Source organism: Varanus komodoensis, unplaced genomic scaffold, assembly GCF_004798865.1.
Source record: "Varanus komodoensis strain SLA01 unplaced genomic scaffold, ASM479886v1 scaffold8, whole genome shotgun sequence".
Lineage (NCBI taxonomy): Eukaryota > Metazoa > Chordata > Lepidosauria > Squamata > Varanidae > Varanus > Varanus komodoensis.
In genome coordinates, this window is record NW_025336481.1 from 37,953,851 (window position 1) to 37,976,059 (window position 22,209).

Below are 22,209 nucleotides of genomic sequence, written 5' to 3' on the forward strand. Positions count from 1 at the left end.
AAGAAAAATAGGTACAGAACGGATTAACCTTATTTACATTGAACCTTATGGGGAAATTTCACTTGGTTCATGACCCAGAGTTATGGAACAGATTAGGTTTGTGAGCCAAGGTACCACTGTACGTTTCAAATGCATGGGAACATATTGGGAATGTGGGTTAGGGTTCAGCTTCAGGTGAGGGTTAGGATTGGGAAGTGGCCATTCCATATGCATTTCTGAGCCCTGGAATTTGCATGATGGAGAAGAAAAGCTGGCTAGAAAAAAGACAGGAGTGCTGAGTTTGGTTAAAGTTTCCAAATGCATGAAAGTCCATTGCCAAAATAGGGTTGGGGTTCATCTTCAAGTTAGGATTAGAAAGCGTTTATTCTATGCATTTCTAAGCCCTGAAAAATAAAAAGCTGGCTGGCTAGGAAAAAACCCAAGAGTGCAGTTTGGTGAAAGTTTCCAAATGCATGAGAGCATATTGTGAATTTCAGGTTAGGGTTCAGTTTAAGGTTTGGGTTAGGGTTCAAAAATTGTCAGCCCCTGTGCAGAAATGAGAGTAATGAACACATTTCCTTACTGGAAGCAGGGACTGCTGTGAAGTAAGTTTCTATTGGTGAGGAAGAGTGCAATCTGAATGGAATCGTTTACTGTATTGGGGATGAGACCCTGCTGCTGTCTTGTACCCAGCATGTTGGACAAATTACTTGTTGCTTTCCATCCTTCTGACAGCAGCCAGTTTGTGGTGTTGGCAAGGAGAGTTCCTCAATTTACCAAATGTGTCCAGGGGCCCCTGTTGTAGGGAGAAATCCTGTGAATTTTTAGACAGAAAAAGTCCCCTGCTGGCTGGGAAAAGCTGGCAGTTGTATGACTTTTCCTGTCTAAACATGCATAGAATTATGCCTGAAAACCATAATTAACAGTACTGGAATTGAAACTCAGCTGTGCTTTATTTGAAACAGTGGCAATTCAGCTGAATGCTCTCTGAAATAAAATTGTTTTCGGCTGCCAACAGAGAAGGAAGGTAGGCAGGGAGACCTATAAGAACCACCACCACCACTGCAGAGAGGACTGGTGGTCTTAGAATGTTCTGTGTTGAACGGCATGCTGCAGGGGGCTTTCGCAATCAGGTTTCATGCATGGAGTGAAGAATATATGCAAGATGCTCTTTCAGATAAGTTCAAAACCAGACCCTTAAACCATATCCTGAAAACAAGTCGGAACTGGTATAGATCTTTTGGGACCAACTTTGACTGTAAAGTAAGTTACAATGATTATCATATTCATGTGGTATACTCAGGACTCACAGCAATCTGTGTACTAGCAAGGATATTGATGTGATCCATGTCATATTACTACATACTATCATCCAGTTTTCTCTGATCTGCAATCCTCACAAAAGTTGTCACAAAAGTGAGCTGCAATCCTCACAAAAGTTGGGGACACATGGTCTTGAATGGGCCATGAAGCTTTACAAAAGACAACAGTTCTGGTGGAGATAAAGCTGCCAGAACTGGTTGATATGGATCAGCCTGCAGTTTGGATTCCACTTGTGTGCATGGCTATAAGGACTATCTTGTGAACACCTGCATGTCAAAAGGTACCAATGTCACTAGCAGAGACCTGTGACACTTTGAAGCCTAACAGATTTAGTTTGGCATGGTTGCTTTTTCTGCAACAGATTAACATGGCTACCTTCTGGATTTGATTATTAAGGAGTCTTCTTCGATGCATGTGTTGATTTTAGGATGAAGTGCAGGATTCAAAGAGGAAAACTGAACTTGACAGCACACTATGCAAGGAAGGTCACCTTTCTGAGCCATTGTCTGAAGATTTCATATATGGTATCTGTGTTTTTGACTATATGAAATAGAATAATAGGAGCTTGAACTCTTGTTTCTTCCAAAAGGTTGGAATGATTAACCAGAATTGTCTCTCCACATTGCACAACAGGTATCTGATCAGCTTTGGGTGTGTTCTGTTATGTGTGGCAGTGTTTATGAGCATGCCAATTAAAAAGCAAGGCTTGGTCATGCAAAGACTCTTGAAACTATGCAAAACTGTCCTTTTCTCTCTCATCCTTTGTCAAAGAGACAGGCCCTGCACACCAGATGGGAATCCTCCAAGGGCTACATTCAACGTGTGCCAGATGTACCCCTTTCGTGATCTATGAATGCTTTTTGTTGGCAACCCAAACATGGTTAATCCAGGAAAAGTTCAGCAGGAGTCTAAGGGCTTACATACATGATGTCAGCTATCCCTTTTCCTGGTTCAGCAATTGCAGCTGGGCTTGCTTGCATAGGATCTATGACTGGAACCTTTTTCTTTCCTGAGCAAGCCATTCCCTTGGAGTGAGAACTGGCAAGCTGTGGAAGAGGGAGGGCAATAGGGAAACAAGGCAGGGATTGGGATTGGGATTGGGCCAAAGCGGTTCTTTGGAGCCCAGGTTGTCCCAACATTATCTGGGAGTCTGGAAGCCCAGTCTTTTTCTCAGAAGAGGTCTCTTCTGACTCATGTCTACCATGGTGATTCATATAGCCCTTTATTGACAGTTGTCCTTCACATGGTCATGATCCTATCATAATGTTTTTCCGAAGTTCTTGCAGCATTGATCCCCTGCAGTGATCTTTGAACTGTCCACTTAACTCTCATGAATTACTCTGTTTAGCATCTCCAAAGAGAGTACTATCAATTAACTGTTTCTTTCCATAGTGACTGGGAATGGACCAAATAGGGGCCAGCTAAGGGGCAATTCAGCAGTGTTGCATCTCTCCTGCACAGGAAGCAGGAGGCAGAAGCCTGAAGAAGGAAGCTTTCAATTTAAGGGACTCCCTGAAAACGTTCAAGAGTCCATCACTAGCCATATTGTATAGGGTTGTGCCGAACTGTGTTTTAAATTCCTTGCCAAAGGAGGCCAGGATAGCTGCATTTCTGGCATTGTTAGCTATTGGGAGGTATATAAATGTAATAAATAAATCAAATATCCTTCTGCCAGCAGAAAAAGACATATTTACTCAGGCAGGACTTTTGCCTTGAAATATTTTAACTAGTAGGTATTATTTATTTCTTAATGGTATTTATGTATTTATGATTTATTTCAAGTTTAGACTATATATTTTGTTTAATCAATCTTGTATTTTACTGTTGTTAGCCCTCCTGAGTAGCATTTGTGTTAGTGGGTTAGAAATTACAGTGGTACCTTGGCTCATAAACTTAATCCATTCCAGGACTCTGGTTGTGACTCAAATTGGTCATGAGCCAAGTCAAATTTCCCCATAAGGGTCAATGTAAATAAGGTTAATCTGTTCTGCAACTAATTTTTTTACTCACAAAAGTTTGAAGCAAAGTGACAAAGAACAACAAAGATCGAGGCCATGTCCACCCACAGCAATCATGCAGGGGGGTGGGGGGAGACGGGCGCAATCGTGGGCGTGCTGGGGGGGACGGGCGCAGGTGCACTAAGGCAAGGAACATGGGTGCAATCACAGCCATCCCCCCTCCAGCACGACTGCAATCGCGCCCACGCAGGGAAGGTGGGCGTGCTCATGATTGTCACCCAATGCAGAGTTTGTGACCTGTGACAAAATTTTTATGAAATTTCTGTTCATGACCTGATTTGGTCATGAACTGAGGTGTTCGTGAGCCAAGGTACCACTGTATATGAAAATCACTACAAAGCAAGTTTGAAAAAAGATGGCAGGACAAGACAAAAAAAAAAAGTGGAATTAATTGGACTGCCAACTAAGTTCTCTAGTTTCTCCATCAATAGTGAGTGACTGAGGAACAGTTTGGGCCAAGGATGGACTGAGGATTTCAAGCTGTGGCTTCCTTCACTAGTCCCCAGAGTCTTCCTGGTAGAGTTGTACAGAGGAAGGAAGCTGCCTAGTAATCCTACAGACCTGAAAAGTGCTGTCACTTCTAATGAATTCATTTGACAGTTATTCTTTCTGAACATGCACAGATTTTGAAGATGCTTCAGAGACATTAATGTCATCTCTGAACACTTTAAGAATGTGCTCTATGAATGAAGAGCCATCCTTCAGCACTAACAGCACTGGGTGGAAGGAATATAATGAGGAATTATTATCTCAAGCGAAATTGGCACAACAGGGCAGAGTGCTGGGACAGCCGCAGGAAAGCTCCAGAATGGGAGAAGATTCTAATACAAAAGATTCATGTGAACTCTTGACTGAGGTTGAAACTCCTCCCAAGGAATTTGTGGTCAAAAGGTCAGATGCGCCTGTTCAGGAAGATCCATTTCTGATCATGGGGGAGCCCTTACTGGACTGCATTGTGAAAGAATCCCCCATCAAAGAAGTATCTAGTTTTCTTACTCAGCCCACAGGCTCTTTATTCCAGACAAATGAGTGTTCTGCTGGCAAAGATCTACTCATTCAGTGGGATGGCTCCAGTGCAGTTGAAAAAACATTGCGCCATGAAGGCACAATGGTAAGTTTGCTTGTAGCTTTGTAGTTAAAATGGAAAGTTAGGTGCTGAAGACTATTCCTGCTGGGAGAAATGAATACAGGGTGGTGTCTTTCTTGGCTTTCTCTTGTTGAGCCAGCATACATATGATCAGATTCTCAAACTATGCCCACAGTGCAGGTTTGTGTGGTCACTGTTAACAAGAACAAACCAGGAGAGAAGGAAATGCTGAAGGTATTGCCCAGAGCAAACGAACACTGTATTAAAACTAATCTTCTTCTGTGCTCCACTGCAACAGTATTTAATGGGTATGAGGAAAGAAAAGGGAAGCACTGTTAATAGAAACTTGATGACAAACATCTCAGTGATGCAGAGCATATGCAAACCTTTAAAAGCCTGTGTGTAACTTAGCAGCACAATTCCCCATGTTTTGGGATACCTGTATTAGAATGTAGACAGAATAATTCAAAGTCTTTTCAAACAGTTTCCTAAATGGTGGCTGTGAAAATATATTGTCCACAAAGCAGAGTAGTCCCCAAAGCAAACAAGTTTAGAGAGTGACCCTGTGGTCCCAGGGACCATAGGATATTTTGGATTCCCCCCTCTGATGTTGGAGGCAGCATACTGACCTCAGAGACCCTGCCCTATCTGCTCAGAGCTGCCATGGAGGGCAGCCATACCATGCTGACTGCCTCTTGGAGATTGGAAATGCAGCCTTGAAGAGAGGAAGAAGAGGGTATTCTGGGGAGTGGGGATGGTTGACCAGTATACAATTTATATTGAGTTTCCTCCGGTATCCTTCGCTCTCTCCCAAAGTGCACTTGCTGAAGAGATGGAAAACAAAGAACAGAGAAAGTGGATGCAAGGATGATTTCCACTACTCCACCTGCCCTGCCTGTTTCAGCCCAGCAGGGTGTAGGAATCTCAGATGCTCCATGTTTCTAAGCTTCCGAGAAGCAGGGGTACAGTTCATGGATGTTAGTTTTAGTTATTATTTATTAGGGTTTTTCCAACCTGTCTATTATCTAGTCCAAAGGGCTGTACCATTCATGATCTAGTGATTTTTAAAAGGGAAATGGTGGCTGTGTTGGCACCAAGATTCTGTCATCCAGCAATGCCAAATGTTCTCCCAATACTTCCTCTGCTCTACTGGAAATAGAATTGGAGGGAAGAAGTAGGTATCTTGAATCGTCAACAAGAGGATTTAAAGGACTATTAAATAAATGCAATCAAAAGTGGCTAGTCGCGATGGCTGTACAGGGCCTTGCATGAGTATTCACCCCCTTGACTTTTCTACATTTTGCTGTGATATTTTTTATAACTCAAACTTGATTTGCGCTTTTGGCTCCTTGGTCTTCATGACTTTTTGTTTAGGTATGCTTCCCGGCCAAACCTGGGCTCAGTACTTCTGCAAGGCACTGTAGGTTACCTCTAGTATCAAAGGCAGCATGGCAGGTCTGAATGAGTGAGAGGATGCTATGGCTCTCAGGTGTTCTCATGAGTATCTGGCCAACTATTAAAGAAATAGAATATGACTAAACAGGACTTTCCACCACTTCTGTTCTCAGGATGTTCATGCCCCAAACACTGTTCACAATCTTTCATAGTGATAAATATAGGATGCCCATAAATTGTTTTACTTAAATTCTAATAAGGATCTGTTTTGTACCCATAAAATTTGATTCCTGTTGAGTGAACCAAGTCTGAATCTATAATCTTGACAGATGATCTCTGAACAACATAATGAATCAGCAAAAGAAGCTGGTCTCACAGTTTTTCCAGATGCTTTGGACGAAAACCTGGATTATATTCGCACTCTGATACAGTCAAACAGATGCTTGAAAGAACACCTCAAGAGTACATTAGCACACTGCATCAACAAAGAGAAAGTGACTGAATGTACATCTGCATCACCAAGTGTAAGGTGTCTTATATGTGAAATTTCTTAAATGAGAACAAGTGGAAGCAGAGTTAGTGTAATACTGTAACATGGTGCATATTATTTGCATGTACAAGGTGCCAGGTTAAATCTCACTTACAGCAAAATCCTATAGCCTCCTGGTGTTGTCTTAAGGGGCACAGAATTGTCCAGAGGCCAAGATGTGAGTCCTTCTGACTTTGGACCTGGGACTCTGAAGCCTGAGCCCCTGCCTGCCTTGCAGCTGGCATGGGAACCACCATGCCTGCTGCCTCTCCAAGAATGCAACTGGGACTTGGAGAGGTGGAAAGGAGATGTGTCATGAGCTAGTGAAGGAGGAGACTGAGTTTGATGGCTTATGCTGATTCCAGTCACTGTTTCCCTACTTCTCCCCGGCAACTCACCTAGATGCCTGAAAACAGCTATCTGGACAAAATACACTGTATGAGGCTTGGCAAAAGCCAAGACTGCCACTGCCATGCCTTGCTACCTACATCCAATGCATGTAAGCCTCCAAGTTCCAGAAGCTTGCATGCTTCTGAATCAGAAGGCTTTGGATTGTGATACAAAGCAGGTTTCTGTCCATGAGAATTTCTCTTACTTTCTCTAATATGTGATCCAAGTTTTTATTTTAACATAGGCTGCCCTTGTGTCGAAAGGGGATCATAATGCCGAGGAGAAATCATTGCCTATCCATTCCACAAAGTTGCTCTGGACAGCAGACGAATGCTGGCAAGGGGACACAGGGGACAAAGGCATCATTCTACCATATACTACAAAAAGCTGCAGCCTGACACCTTATGAAGTGTCACATAAACTGTGCCATGGGAACTCTGCAGAATTTACCTCAAAGCAACTGCTACTTCAAGAAGGTGACATGGATTTCAACAGGGTTATTAAGGATTTAGAAGAAGACCACCAGAAGCAGCTTTCCCGCATTGTGAATCTTCAGTATGGCAATATATTTTTTGAGAAAAAGATGAAAGAAATAGAGAAAGCCCTGCTTCAGGAAGGGGTTATGGATTTAAACAAAGCACTGCAGGGACTACAGCAGGACCAAAAGATGCAGCAAACCCAAATCATGGACCTTTACTATGATAATGTTTCTTTGAGGAGGAAGATTAAAGAGCTAGAAGTGGACTTTCTCAAGAATTGCAATTTTCTCAACACCATCAAGGAGCTGAAGGGGATCATAATGAATCTCACTGAAGCAAAGAACCAGGTCATAGAGGAAAACAATGAGGCTGAGAGGCAGCTGAAGGGCAAGAAAGACATGCTGGCTAACAAAGAGGATCCTCTGCAGGACTCAGAGTCTGAGAAGGTAACTCTGATGTTGCAGTTGGAAAAGCTTCATGCTGATTATAGCAGTCTTCAAGCCAAATACCAGGCAGAGGTGGAGCAAAAGAACCAATATATGAACCAGTGCACAGAACTGAATTGTGCTCTCCACAAAAAAGAGCAGGAGATGAAAGAACTTTCTTGTGTCCAACAACAACTAGAACATGAGGTCAGCTGTACCACCTCTGCTCTGCACAAACTGAGGCAAGAGAAGGATATTGCCGAGAAGCATTTGATGTCCTTGCAGGCAGAATTTCAGAAGCAGAAGAGTGAGAGGCAGGCAGAAAAGGAGGAGCTGAGCTGTCGGTACAATCAGCTGGTTGCTCAGATTAAAACCTTGCAGACAGAGTTTGAGAATGAGCGAGTTGAGATGGAGAATATGCAGAAGCAGGTCTGTGCATTTCAAACAAAAAATAGTGAGCTTCAGCAGCAGATAGCGAAAGACAAAGAACAAAACCATTTTCTGATGCTGGAACCTACCTGGTGGAAAGAAGAATGTGACTGGATTGACAGAATCAGAGAATCACAAACGGTGAAGGTATCAAAGAGAATTCTGAAATTATTGCCTTTGTTATCATCATATTAGAAGTACATTGCATGTCCGCTTACCCATCCTCAAAAAAGAAAATATGTGTCACACAAAAGAATGGGGAAAGAGGACACAAATTTGCATGCATTACATGTATAGATGCAAAAAAAAAAAAGGTTCTGTAACTTGAAAAATAAGACATTTCACTGTGGAAGGGAAGATTGTGGCCAGATGATTTGCTATTGTTAGCTGTTGATGGGCAGCTCCTGCTTCCCCATCTTGAGGTTATCTTTCAGTTGGACTTGAGCCAGGGAGCCCTTCATGTAGATGACAGCTCTCTGACAGCCTTTCCAATAGAGGACTGTCCTCTGAAAAGTAGTACACATAGCCACATTGGAAGTACAGCTACATAAGAATGGCCATACTGAATTATACTTCGTGGAGGTGGGATGGAGAGAGGATTTTCATTTTAAAACATCACATGGTATCTGTAGAGTTCTAGGTAGCTCAGAAAAAGTGAATCATTTAATAATTAAAAACATTTCTTTAGAGAAGGCTGTGGATATGAAGACTGTTTGCAATCAGCTTTTATATGCAAGAGCCATGCCACAGACCTAAGGTGATGTTGTTATACCATCTTCATTATTAGGAGCAGATGCAGTATCAAATGATCCAGCTCCTCAGACATAAAGTTGGATTACAGCAGGAGGAGCTGAAAAAGAAAGAAGAAATAATAGAGTGGAAGATGCACGTACTAGGAAGGTTTCTTTTGGTATGGTCAGTTTTCTGGTCTACTGATGCCATGACATGGACAATCACAGCATTGGCCCACAAACCAGCCCAGAATTTAGATGTGACGTCTTAAGGGCACCATTCTGTGGCTTTGAACTGTGTTGGCTGCCTCTCCAAACCAGGAAATTGCTCTCAGAGAGGAGAAAAAAGAGGCATATCAGAGGGTGAGGAGGAAGGAAGCAACCTGGATTCCTTCCCCACACCTCCATGGCACTTCCATCTAGGTGGCTGAAACAGGTTAGCTATATAAAGTGCAGAGAGCATGCCTCACATTGTGACTTAGATGCACATATGCCTGTGAGTTTTTGAGACTTATGTGAATTGAGAGTGGAGAGTATTGGATTGCATCTAACTCTGCCTAACTGCATGCTGGGCTACAGCAGACCAAAGAAAGCTGCTCTAGCTATAGCTGGAGATGTATGATTAAATCCATTCGGTCTGCTTTTGATGGATTGTCAGGTATCGTACATGTGTTTGTCCACTTATTGATGGAATTTAATTTTATATTTAAAATTTCATTCTTCTTGTGCTAATTCAGAAGTGCACATTAGTGCTAATACATTCTTGTGAAAATGCACTAATCCACATTCATGCGTATAAACACTTGTGTGTATTAATTAATAAGAATTATTGCATTTGTACAAGTGAATATTAGCCCTAATATTTGTGCAACTGTAAAAACCCAGTCTTTGGGATCCATGAAACTTGGTAAAAGCTGCAAGTCTCAGTTGGGCCATTGCCTCCCTGTGGCAGCAGGGAATGATGAAGGAGAGCAGTTCCTGCAGGATGCACCTTCTTTTGCCAAATGGAAAAAGAAACACATTTTGCTAAAGCCCCGTATGGTAAGCTAACATCTATTTTTCACACATGAGAAATGCTAGTTTAAATTAGAGTCCCTATTAGTTGGTTCCATTTCTATCCCACCCAATAGCCAAAACTTTCTGGGAAGCTTACAAAAGATTATAAAATTGGACTGGGGCAATCATAAATGTTAAAAGTCCATTTTTTTCTCCTGACACTAACCAGGGTGATCAAAACCTCATAATATGTATTTGCTTTCATATATATTTTGTTCACAGTGCCTGAGTTATTAATTCACCTGGTCTTCTTGGTAGTCTAACCTACTTCACTATATGCTTTGTCAAAACAGGACATGAAATCAATGCATTCTGATTTATCCATCAGAAGCCTCCACAGTGATGAAGACCATTTCAGCTCTCCATATGTCCACAAAGCATCCCACCTCTTGTCAAAAATTCGCAGTCTTCTTGCTCTTACAGAAGGATTACTTACCTGTCAGGTAATGCAAAATAGCCCTTCTCAATAACTGTCTTTATAATGCTTAAGCCATCAATCTATTATTGATCCAGAATGGCTGATCACCTAATACACATGTACTGTATATTCCCAACAAGATTGAAATAAAGGATCTTTCATCCCTGCCAGTAAAACAAATCACTGTTTATCGTAGTCCCTTCCTTCCAACTTTCATTCCAACATTCTTTTGCAGACAGATCCCACACAGGAGACGATTAATGAAACATATGCACATCCCTGGCTCCTGAGCTGATCACAATCAGGCATGACACAAATATGACATTCTGTGCCTGTTTTGGAGGAAAAAATCCACAAAGGACAGCAGGATCAAAACATTTCAAAAGTACTATGTAATGACTACCCACTCAAGCCACTTTGAGAGTTTGCTAACATATTTTTGTTGGGTAGAGACATCACCAGCCACTTTGTGTTTGAATCTCTTTCCTGAACAGTCAGCCGGGGCTATAGCAGTAGACAGCCTTGAAATGCATGTGCATTCTGACAGCAGAATTTGTTGAACCTTGGACATAGTGTGATTTGGATGGAATCTCGTAGGACGTAAGGCATCTAGGCCAACTCCTGCTCAATGTAGGACTTCCATAGCTCATGTCCTACAGATGGCAATCCAGCCTCTGCTTGAAGACCTCCAGTAAAGGACAGCTTATAATTTCTCTGGGTAATTGGTTCCATTGTCTCTCCTGACCAGAAGTGGGCAACGTGCAACCCTACTCTAGAACAGAAGCAGCAAACCAATCAGCATATTTTCTGTTGTGGTTTCACATTTGGCTGATTGCATTTCTTCCTTTCCCATCATGCCCAAGAGCACATCTGTGCTAGACTTGTGCAGCCCCCAGAATATGCAACACAAAGGAATGACACAGTTCATTCTTCCCCCTAAATTTCCACAGCAGTTGTGAGGTGCCTGTAGTACACAAGCCCTAACAGCAACAAAGCCCTATGGCAACACAGTAGCAAAGCAATAGATGCCCGGTTTGTGCCTTGGATATTATACAATGATTATGTGCTGTGTTTGCATATATCTGGGAATTTTAAAAAGAGGAACAACTGCTGGATCAAACATGGAAACCCTCCTACCTCCTGCACTAGATGTGGTCAGTGTTGTGGGACAAAAAAAAAAAAAAAAGGCAGGCTACTACAAAAAGATGCTTGTTAATCACTCAAAGAGCCTGATGGAAAGGCTACAGATCTTAAGTTACTAACAGGGTTCTTATAACAGAGTGAGGTCATCAAGGGTTATTTAACCCATGATAAGCTGTAGTATTTGCCAGGTGTACATAACCCTACTACTAATTGATGGTTATGTGAGTGTCGCTTAAGGGGCAAAAGAGGGATTAGGGTTCCATATCAAAATGGCAGTTGCACATGTATGATATGCTCCATGTCTCATAGTGGGTTAAAAACCCAAGATGATCTAGCTTTGTTGTGAAAACTGATCGATTGCTTATTGAAACATGAAACATTTTACTGTGGGGTTGCATGGATCTATGTAATTCCTAAGGATGCTTCAAGACAGCTACATCCCCTACTGTTGGTGGCACTAAATGAGAAGTAAAAGAAATACTTCTAGGAAGGGAACCACCTGATATGGTGGGGTTACAGTTATCATTGCTGGACACGCACAGTGATTACTGTACTACACATGTTTATCTTGCTAGTACATTTGGATTGGAAGTAATCAGAATGGAAGTCAACATAATCTCCAGATGGATTATCAGTGTTAGCTGGTAATCCAACAATTGGACCTATCATTTGAATTTCCTTCTTCTATAGATATCCTAATAAAACAACAATAATGCAACAAATGATGAGTTACTGGGAAAAGCAAGAAGAAAAATGACTGTCTTCCTTTTAAAGAAGAATTTGGTTGTAGTTTCTCCCCATTTCACCTTAATTTTGTTTTTGCAGCAGAGAACAGAAATATGTAGCAGTGTTCACAAACAATGAACAAGTTTTACACAAGTGAAAACAGAACTGCATGGTAGACCTTGTTTTCAATTATGTATTTGCTGTATAAAACTAATGCAGGATTTGTGAAGCATGCAGAGAATTTGCAGAGAAACATGGACAGGTGGGAGGGGCGTTTAACTATCTGTTAAGCTTTTCTCATTTTTCCTGAACAGGAGGGGCAGTAGAAATAAACGTAGATGGAAAGAAAATAGCCTGGACTGGGAGTGAGGGTGGGAATGAGTTGCAGGTAGGAGTCTCTTGAAAATGTTCAGGATGTTCTCCTTTGCCCTCCATTACTGTTACCTAGCGAAAATGTGTATAGGAAACCTATCTGCCAAAGGAATGTAGTTCCCATTTACAAATGGTAAAATCTGAAATTTGGGCCACAATTCCTGGAGTCAAGGATGTTGAACCTCTTTCAGCCTAAGGATAGAATTCAATTTTGGAGAACTTCTCAGAGGTCACTTTCCTGTAGTGAACAGGGCAAATGACAAACAGTAGAACAAAAGTGACATTGACATACTATCAGCTTATTTTAATTTATATCCCAAGTAAGTAATAGGAAAGGTATTTAAACTATTTAGAATGGGAGAAAAACAAGGCAAGCTGGAAAATCATGAATGGTTGGTGCTCTCAAGAAAGGGGTGAGGCTACCTGGGGAATTCTAGAAGTATGGTTTGGCCCACAGCCTGATGTTGAACACCCCTGCTGAATGTAACAGCAAATTCCTTTTTGCTTCATTTCTAAATGTGTATTTACATTTGAATTTCTTTCATACAGATATAATAGTATATCAGCATACATTTGCCTTGTGAAAGAAGGTATCTGGATGTATCTTTTTCTCCTTTCATCAACACCTATTGGTTATTTATTTCCACATATGATGGAAAATGAAGCTGCTAGGTTAATTTACAAAGCAGTGGATAGCCTGCTTGGGGGTTGGGCTGGGATATCACAATGATACATTGGCAATCAGGTTGCCAGAACTTTCTTAGGCTTAACCTTGGAGACAGGCTGCAAAGACAAGGGTAAATGAGACAAGTATGCATTCATCTCTTGAGAACTTCCTTATCTAAGGCTAAATGCCAGCATTAGGAGCACCAAATGTACATGGTTATAGGTCTGTCATGGCAGAATGGGCAAGAGACTGTCTTGTTTGCTAGACCAAAAACATAACAAGAGAGGGACAGCAGTGACCAGATGTGATTGGACTCAGCTGCCATCATGCCTGACCATTAGCCATGCTGGTTGGAGGTGAAAGGATCTGGAGTCCAACAATGATTGCTGGGCCACAGGTTCTGTTCCCCTTGTGTAAATTGATGCTCTAGTGAGGTGTGTGAAAATACTAGTTTCTGTAGTACCACTGAAGCTAAATGTGTGTGAAGTTGATTAACAATAAGATACATGATGGTCCAGTTTAATATACTTTTTCTATACATAATACATTGTTTAAAAATTGAAAATGGACCTGAGAGTCCCAAATTGCACGTTGTAATCACATATTATGAACAAGTGCCTCTTTAGTTTTTGCCTTTTCAGGTGTGAAGCTGAAGCTCCAGCCTACGTTAAACTCTTTGATGTCTCATCAGTCTCAGTCAGGAGAGAGGGAAGAAAATGCATCTCATGTTATTGTATCACTTTCTTAACAATAAAAAAAAACTTGTTTCTTATTCTGTAAATCTCCCTAATTTTTGTTGTAGAGCAGCCTACAAATATTGAGAATGAAGAAAATCATAAAAAGATAGTACAGCTCTTCTGTTAAAATCAGTAGCTTAAAAGTACATCATTTTGGCTGGATCTTATCCTTTATGTTTATTTGCCTTCTGCTTTCAGTGATGTGTAAGCTTTTTCCTGTAACAGTGTCAGCCAGTTGAAGTACACTTTTTTCAATCGAACTTGGAGGCACACTTTATCCATGCTCTACATTCAAATCCTCTCACACATTCAGCTAACATTTGAAGAGATTATGGGAATTTCCCCACTGACCAGGCCTGGTTAGTCTTGTGTTTGGCATTATTAAGAAAGAAGTCCTACACACATGGAGTTGGATACAGATTTAGCCATACTTAATCATATTCTCTCCTTCATGGATCACTGCCTCGTCGTGGTGAAGGGCTTGCGTAGCTCAATGAAGCTGTGAACTATGCCGTGCAGGGCCACCCAAGACGGACAGGTCACAGCAGAGAGCTCTGACAAAATGTGATCCACTGGAGAAGGAAATGACAACCCACTCCAGTATCTTTGCCGTGAAAACCCCATGGACAGTGCCAAAAGGCAAAAAGATATGACACCGGAAAATGAGCCCCTCAGGTCGGAAGGTGTCCAATATGCTACTGGGGAAGAGCAGAGGGCTAGTATTAGTAGTGCCAGAAAGAATGAAGCCACTGAGTCAAAGCCGAAAGGACACTCAGTTGCAGATGTATCTGGTGGTGAAAGGAGAGTCCGATGCTGTAAAGATCTATACTTCATAGGAACCTGGAATGTAAGATCCATGAATCAAGGCAAGCTGGATGTGGTCAAACAAGAGATGACAAGACTGAACATCGACGTCTTAGGAATCAGTGAACTAAAATGGACAGGAATGGGTGAATTTAATTCAGATGACCATCAGGTATACTACTGCGGGCAAGAATGCCTCAGAAGAAATGGAGTAGCCTTCATAGTCAATAAAAGAGTAGGAAAAGCTGTACTGGGATACAATCTCCAAAATGACAGAATGATCTCAGTTCAAATCCAAGGCAAACCATTCAACATCACAATAGTTCAAGTCTATGCCCCAACCACTGGTGCTGAAGAGGCTGACGTTGACTGGTTCTATGAAGACCTGCAACACCTTCTAGAATTAACACCCAAAAATGATGTCCTTATCATCATGGGGGATTGGAATGCTAAAGGAGGAAGCCAAAAGATAACCGGAATAACAGGCAAGTTTGGCCTTGGAGTACAAAATGAAGCAGGGCACAGGCTGGTAGAATTTTGTCAAGAGAATACGATGGTCATAGCAAACACTCTTTTCCAACAACCCAAGAGACGACTCTACACATGGACATCACCAGACGGTCAACACAGAAATCAGACTGACTATGTGCTGTGCAGCCAAAGATGGAGAAGCTCTATACAGTCAGTAAAAACTAGACCAGGAGCTGACTGTGGCTCAGATCATGAGCTTCTTGTTGCAAAATTTAGGCTTAAATTGAAGAAAGTAGGGAAAAGCACTGGGCCACTCAGGTATGACCTAGATCATATCCCTGATGAATATACAGTAGAGGTGACAAACAGATTTAAGGAATTAGATCTGATAGACAGAGTGCCTGAAGAACTATGGATGGAGGTTCGCAACATTGTACAAGAGGTGGCAACTAAAGCCATCCCAAAGAAAAAGAAATGCAAGAAAGCAAAATGGCTGTCTGAGGAAGCTTTACAAATAGCTGAGGAAAGAAGGGAAGCGAAAGGCAAGGGAGAAAAGGAAAGATACACCCAATTGAATGCAGAATTCCAGAGAATAGCTAGAAGAGATAAGAATGCCTTCTTAAATGAACAGTGCTAAGAAATAGAACAATAGAATAAGGAGGAGCAGAGTTCTCTTCAAAAAATTGGAGATATGAAGGGAACATTTCATGCAAAAATGGGCATGATAAAGGACCAAAATGGCAGGGACCTAACACAGCCAGAGGAGATTAAGAAGAGGTGGCAAGATTACACAGAGGAACTATACAAGAAAGAGCTTAACGTCCCTGACAACCATGATGGGGTGGTCACTGACCTCAAGCCAGACATCCTGGAATGTGAAGTCAAATGGGCCTTAGGAAGTCTGAGCAACAACAAAGCTAGTGGAGGTGGCAGTATTCCAGCTGAGCTATTCAAAATCTTAAAAGACGATGCAGTAAAAGTGCTACACTCAATATGCCAGCAAATTTGGAAAACTCAGCAGTGGCCACAGGATTGGAAAAGGTCAGTTTACATTCCGATCCCAAAGAAGGGCAATGCCAAGGAATGTTCAAACTACCGCACCATTGCACTCATTTCACATGCTAGCAAAGTTATGCTCAAAATCCTACAAGCTAGGCTCCAGCAGTATGTGGAGCGAGAACTACCAGAAGTACAGGCAGTATTTCGAAGAGGGAGAGGAACTAGAGATCAAATTGCCAACATACGCTGGATCATGGAGAAAGCTAGGGAGTTCCAGAAAAACATCTACTTCTGGTTCATTGACTATGCTAAAGCCTTTGATTGTGTGGATCACAACAAATTGTGGCAAGTTCTTAAAGGGATGGGAGTCCCAGACCATCTTATTTGTCTCTTGAGAAACCTATATGCGGGTCAAGAAGCAACAGTGAGAACTGGACATGGAACCAAAGATTGGTTCAAAATTGAGAAGGGAGTTCGGCAAGGCTATATACTGTCGCCCTGTCTATTTAACTTATATGCAGAGCACATCATGAGAAAGGCGGGGCTAGATGAATCACCAGTTGGAATTAAGATTGCTGGGAGAAATATCAACAACCTCAGATATGCAGATGATACCACTCTAATGGCAGAATGTGAAGAGGAACTAAAGAGCCTCTTGATGCGGGTGAAGGAGAAGAGTGCAAAAGTTGGCTTGAAACTCAACATTAAGAAAACTAAGATCATGGCATCCGGTCCTATCACTTCCTGGCAAATAGATGGGGAAGAAATGGAGGTAGTGACAGATTGTATTTTCCTGGGCTCCAAGATCACCGTAGATGGGGACTGCAGCCAAGAAATTAAAAGATGCTTGCTCCTGGGGAGGAAAGCTATGGCAAATCTAGACAGCATACTAAAAAGCAGAGACATCACCCTGCCAACAAAAGTGTGTATAGTCAAGGCTATGGTTTTCCCAGTTACAATGTATGGCTGTGAAAGCTGGACCATAAGGAAGGCTGAGCGCCAAAGGATTGAGGCCTTTGAATTGTGGTGCTGGAGGAGACTCCTACGAGTCCCTTGGACCGCAAGGCGATCAAACAGGTCAGTCCTAGAGGAGATCAACCCTGACTGCTCTTTAGAAGGCCAGATCCTGAAGATGAAACTCAAATACTTTGGCCACCTAATGAGAAGGAAGGACTCCCTGGAGAAGAGCCTAATGCTGGGAACAATAGATGGCAAAAGAAGGGGACGGCAGAGAAGGAGGTGGTTAGATGGAGTCACTGAAGCAGTTGGTATGAGCTTAAGTGGACTCTGGGGGATGGTGGAGGACAGGAATGCCTGGAGGAATGTTGTCCATGGGGTTGCGATAGGTCGGACACGACTTCGCGACTAACAACAACAACAAATTCATATTCTGGTAACAGAAACAATATGGCTATGTATATCATTTGCGAGGGAGCATGATTGGGATGATGTTTTTGCACTTTTGTCCTACTTGTCCATTTCTCACAAGCAGATGGTTGGCCATTGTGTGAAGAGAATGCTGGACTAGATGGGCCCTTGGTCTGATCTGGCATGGCTCTTCTTACATTCTTAACATATTGAAATCAATAGAAAAATTTAGTTTTGACTAATTTTAGCAATCTCAATCCTCTACATTCTGACTGAAGAAGTCTCAGTCCAATCCACTGACCCCTGTGCATATAGTTGGCCCCTCTATCCAGGAGGGATCCCTGATTGTCCAGGATTCTGGATCAGGTGGAGATGCTGAGATCACATAAACTGACAGATAAGGCTGCTTTGTTGCTAACAGACAGTCTGGGAGGGAATGATCAGCAAATGCATTCCTGCTACTTCTTTATGCATTCCTCCTATGAACATGGGATAGGTTTCATATGCAACTTAAGCGTAAATAAGACTAAACCTTACCTGTTCTTGGAGCCCATGTCCTTTTGTTTCTGTATTAGCACTGATGTGGGCATGTATATTCCGCTAGGAAAACAGCAAGGCCACAAAAATGACTTGTGCAGAGATGTAGACCTTCTGCAGTTGGGCTCTATTATTTGATTGATTTGCTCCTCGAAACAAACTAGCTGTTTTCCCATGGAAGAAAGGTTTGGTCCAATATATAACATGGAAGCTCCTGCTATAACTATAACCATCATGGTTAGAAACTCAGCTTTTTTTTGCAAACAAAGCATTGATTCTTGGGAGAATAGTAAGTATTTACAGGCATTAGATAATGTTCATTTTATATAACTCTTGTTTCATAGGACACAGATATCCAGACAATTGTTGAATGTTCCAAAAGAAATGAAACTGACATTGAATTTAAGGAAAAAATGAAGAACCTCTCATCTAAAAAGAGAGCCTTAGAGAAAGAGGTAGGGCTGTTCTTGTTTCTTGTCAATTCCTGCTTGCCATAGGTGGGTACAGTCTACTTTTCATGTTGCTGTTATAAGACTCAGGAGCTCTCTTGTGTTACTCTTAATCCACTTGTCAGAATGATTAATTCTCATGTAGATCAGCAGCAACCCACACTTTGTGTCACAGCGTAGAGGCCATTTTTAATTGTGTCCTGTGAAGGTTGCACCTATGCAGTGGGAGAAGTTTGACTGCAGCGATCTGCCTACAGATTCTGTCTTCTGTCTCCACAATGCCAAGGCCAAAGAAGGTCCAACATGGAATGAATACAGTTAGCAGGCAAAGATTTTTTCTGTTGTTGCATGGAAGCTGTGGGGAAAGCTGAAAAACACTGAGACTGCAAAGCAGGAAAGAAAATATTTAACCCTGCCTTCCCCAATCTGGCACCTTCCAGTTGGGTTCATGTGGGATGGGAGAACTACAGCTCCCTGTGTTCCCAACCATTGACATGCTGGCCAGGTTTGATATGATATATAGTCCGGAACATCTGCAGGGTACCAAATTAGACTGGCTTGATCCTTCCTCACAACCCCATCCCCAGCTGCTATTTGCATTAAGATGGAAAACTTAATTTTAAAAGGCCTGGGGTTGCAGTGGCAGAGGATACATGCTATGCATAACAATCTGCTGTTGATGTAATCAATTGCCATGGGAAAAAAATGATAGCACCCCCATCTGTCTTCTTGTTCACATTTATTTATTTTCATTATTATCATGCATGTTCTCACACTGAAGAGCTCAGGATCAGTGGTTCTCTCATCCAGGCAGCTTCAAGTACCTGGCCTGTATTATGTACCTTTAGGCCATTTCCAAGGCCCCCATATGCAAAAATGTAATTACGACTATTTGGAAGCAGTTTTGCAGTATATGCACTTGTCTTAAAGGCAGAAGGGAGGACTAGCAAAGTAAAGCCTCCAGAATCAGATGAAATAGCTCTCTTTGTGACTGTCAGGAATTTTGTGATGACAAGAAATGTGCTATCCAACCAGTATCAGGGAGAACTATATGATACCTGACCAATACTATACAAAAAAGTGCAAGGTTCACAAAAGGCAGTATCAAATCCAGAATCAAATCTGCGAGTGTGCCCCTAATCCACATATGGTACTAAAGATACCACTACATAAAGTTTCAGTTATACTAAATCCAGCTTAGCTACCACTTTCAAGTATCTTTAATATGAATTTGGTGTATTAATCCAAGTCATATTCCTGAGAACTGGATGCAAAATGAAATGGACTTCACAAAGATCCATGGCAGAATACTAGCCATGTAGACAATGATAGTAAATGTTAACCATAAAGTTCAATTACTCTCTATCATACAAAATAAATGATAAAGTGAGACATACACAGTGCCCTAAGTACAGGACATCTGGGTTCAATATAAGTACCTAGTTAGGATGAATAGTGATGAATTATTATGGATCAAGCCAATCTGGCTTTGGCGGTATATACATTTGCTTTGAGATACACAGCTTATGGGAAGGGCTGGATAGAAAGAAAAAAAAAAACAACTGAAATGAATTATGTTGCATTTTCCTGGTCTTTCACGTATGATTTATCATTATATATATTTAGTTGCAGAAGCATAAGGAGAACATTGCAGCCGTAAGGATGTTAATTATTAATGGGAAATCATCTGAAGCTCAAGAAATTGAGGTGAGCTCGGTTTCATAAAAAGACATAGAAATTAAAAGAAAGGCAAAAGAAGGACTGGGTTATTTTCACTGGGCATTAATTTTAAACATGTACTTCTGCTAACAATGAAGTATATTAATGGCTGCAATTATATGCACATTTACCTGGAGATAAGCCCCATGGAAATCAGTATTTCTGTAAGGACATGTATAGAACTGCACTGTTAGGTCCCTGACAGAAGACTTCTTCTTTGATTTCTTACATGTATATGATATGACTGCATAGTTCTGGTCCTCTGTCGTTTCTGAGTTCTATGGAAGCACATGCTTAGAATAATAAAAAGAATTATTAGTATAAATTAAAGCTGTCTCCCTAAAAAAGGTCAATCATTTACCTTTTATCTGGTTGATTAATCAGTTATATTTAAATTGACCTGCACATTAGCAACATGCCAACTTACAGTGCATTTTTGTGATGTCATGAAACATGTACGATAGCTTGTGGTTTAACTCAACTGAAATCTGCTCAGACTACATCAAGGCAATGAATGAAATAGATTCAAACTACCTTAGTTTCAGAACTATTTTTAGGAACTTCCTGACTGGCAGAATTCTATTAATATATTATTATTATTATTATTATTATTATTATTATTATTATTATTATTATTATATAGTGTGCTGTTGCAAGGCCCAAGCAGGCTTTTTGCTTTGGGTACTTCCAAGTAGGGGAAGGAGGGCTCCTGGCACTAGCAAACAAAAGCTATTATACAGCTCTTCTGTCTATTAATGGGTTTTCTAAACTAAGGAAAAAGCAGAGGTGGGAAAGTATAGCAAATTATAAATGGAAAATTCCTATCAATGAACCAGGGAAATGGCATTATAAAACCCAAACTAGAAGATCCCTTTATGTCCTTGTATGAGTTAATCCCTAAGTCTTTGGTTTTCTCCTCTTTTGCATGCTCTCTCCCTATTGTCTAGGGGATTTATTTAATAATTTATGTAATTTATTCAGACAGCAGGTGCTGGTGATGAGGAATTGGAGAATGGTGCAGACCTGCCTGATCTTCTGAGGAAAAAACTGGATGAATACCACAAGGAAAGTGATGAGCTCCATGGTGTGGTGAGGAAAATCAGGGATGAGAAAAAGGGGTCTTGGGTACAATTGTCCGGTATTGCTTGCACTTTCAAAAATTAGGTTAATGTTGTCTCTAGAAAGACTTGTTTGAAACTATTTGGAAGGCATCAATGGAAATTCTATACCTGATTTTGTTGGGTGTCTAAAGGAAAATCTTCCCGCAGAGGTTTGTCTCAGATTATACAAGGGGCATTCAATGTATTCTCGGTATCGGGTTGATTTGCTATTAATGTGGGTAATTTAATTATTTCATTAGCTAATGACACTATCTGAGGGTATACATGCAACATTTCAAATAAGTATGATCATTAGTTCCTAGTAACCCTCAGTGAAAGACGACCATGATGACTGACGTGACAACGCTGAAGAAAATCGAGCACCACGCTGTGATTAAGTTCCTTACAAAACAAGGAAAAAGTCAAAAAATCATTCACGAAGAGATGGTGGCCGTTTACCAGGACTCTGCACCTTCATTATCTACTGTTCAAAAGTGGTCAAGTGAATTTAAAAAGGGCAGAGAAAGCACTGAAGACTACCCTTGCTCGGGTGGGCTGGTTACTGCCACTATGAAAGAAAATGTGAAAATTTGAGAAACGTGTATTGGAAGATGCCCAAATAAAAATCAAAATGTTAGCAGAGATGACAAACTTATCCATTGGTACCATATTTACTATTTTTCACGACCATCTTAACCTTTCAAAGGTCTGTGCAAGATGGGTGCCGCGAATGCTCATGGCGCCTCAGAAACAAGTGTGAGTCGAGTGCTGTAGGGAGTTTTTAGAGCTCTGTGGTGAAGATCCATCGAGTATTTTTGACCGGATTGTTACTGGAGATGAAACTTGGGTTCATCACTA

At 41.3% G+C, this 22,209-nt stretch overlaps 1 protein-coding gene across 2 annotated transcripts in view; it reads left to right on the forward strand.

The window, feature by feature from the left end:
• The window catches only part of CAGE1 (cancer antigen 1), a 36,987-nt gene that overhangs the window by 6,586 nt on the left and 8,192 nt on the right, over positions 1 to 22,209 (forward strand). Inside the window, exons 3-10 of one of the 2 annotated variants that reach the window (XM_044455741.1) lie at positions 1,730 to 1,826; positions 3,944 to 4,431; positions 6,132 to 6,326; positions 6,966 to 8,201; positions 10,135 to 10,284; positions 18,428 to 18,538; positions 20,159 to 20,239; positions 21,233 to 21,340. In XM_044455741.1, the coding sequence (XP_044311676.1) occupies positions 1,730 to 1,826; positions 3,944 to 4,431; positions 6,132 to 6,326; positions 6,966 to 8,201; positions 10,135 to 10,284; positions 18,428 to 18,538; positions 20,159 to 20,239; positions 21,233 to 21,340 (2,466 nt within the window). Of the gene's footprint in view, positions 1 to 1,729; positions 1,827 to 3,943; positions 4,432 to 6,131; positions 6,327 to 6,965; positions 8,202 to 10,134; positions 10,285 to 10,494; positions 12,232 to 18,427; positions 18,539 to 20,158; positions 20,240 to 21,232; positions 21,341 to 22,209 lie in introns of those variants that run through there. The other variant, XM_044455742.1, reaches the window with a different exon arrangement.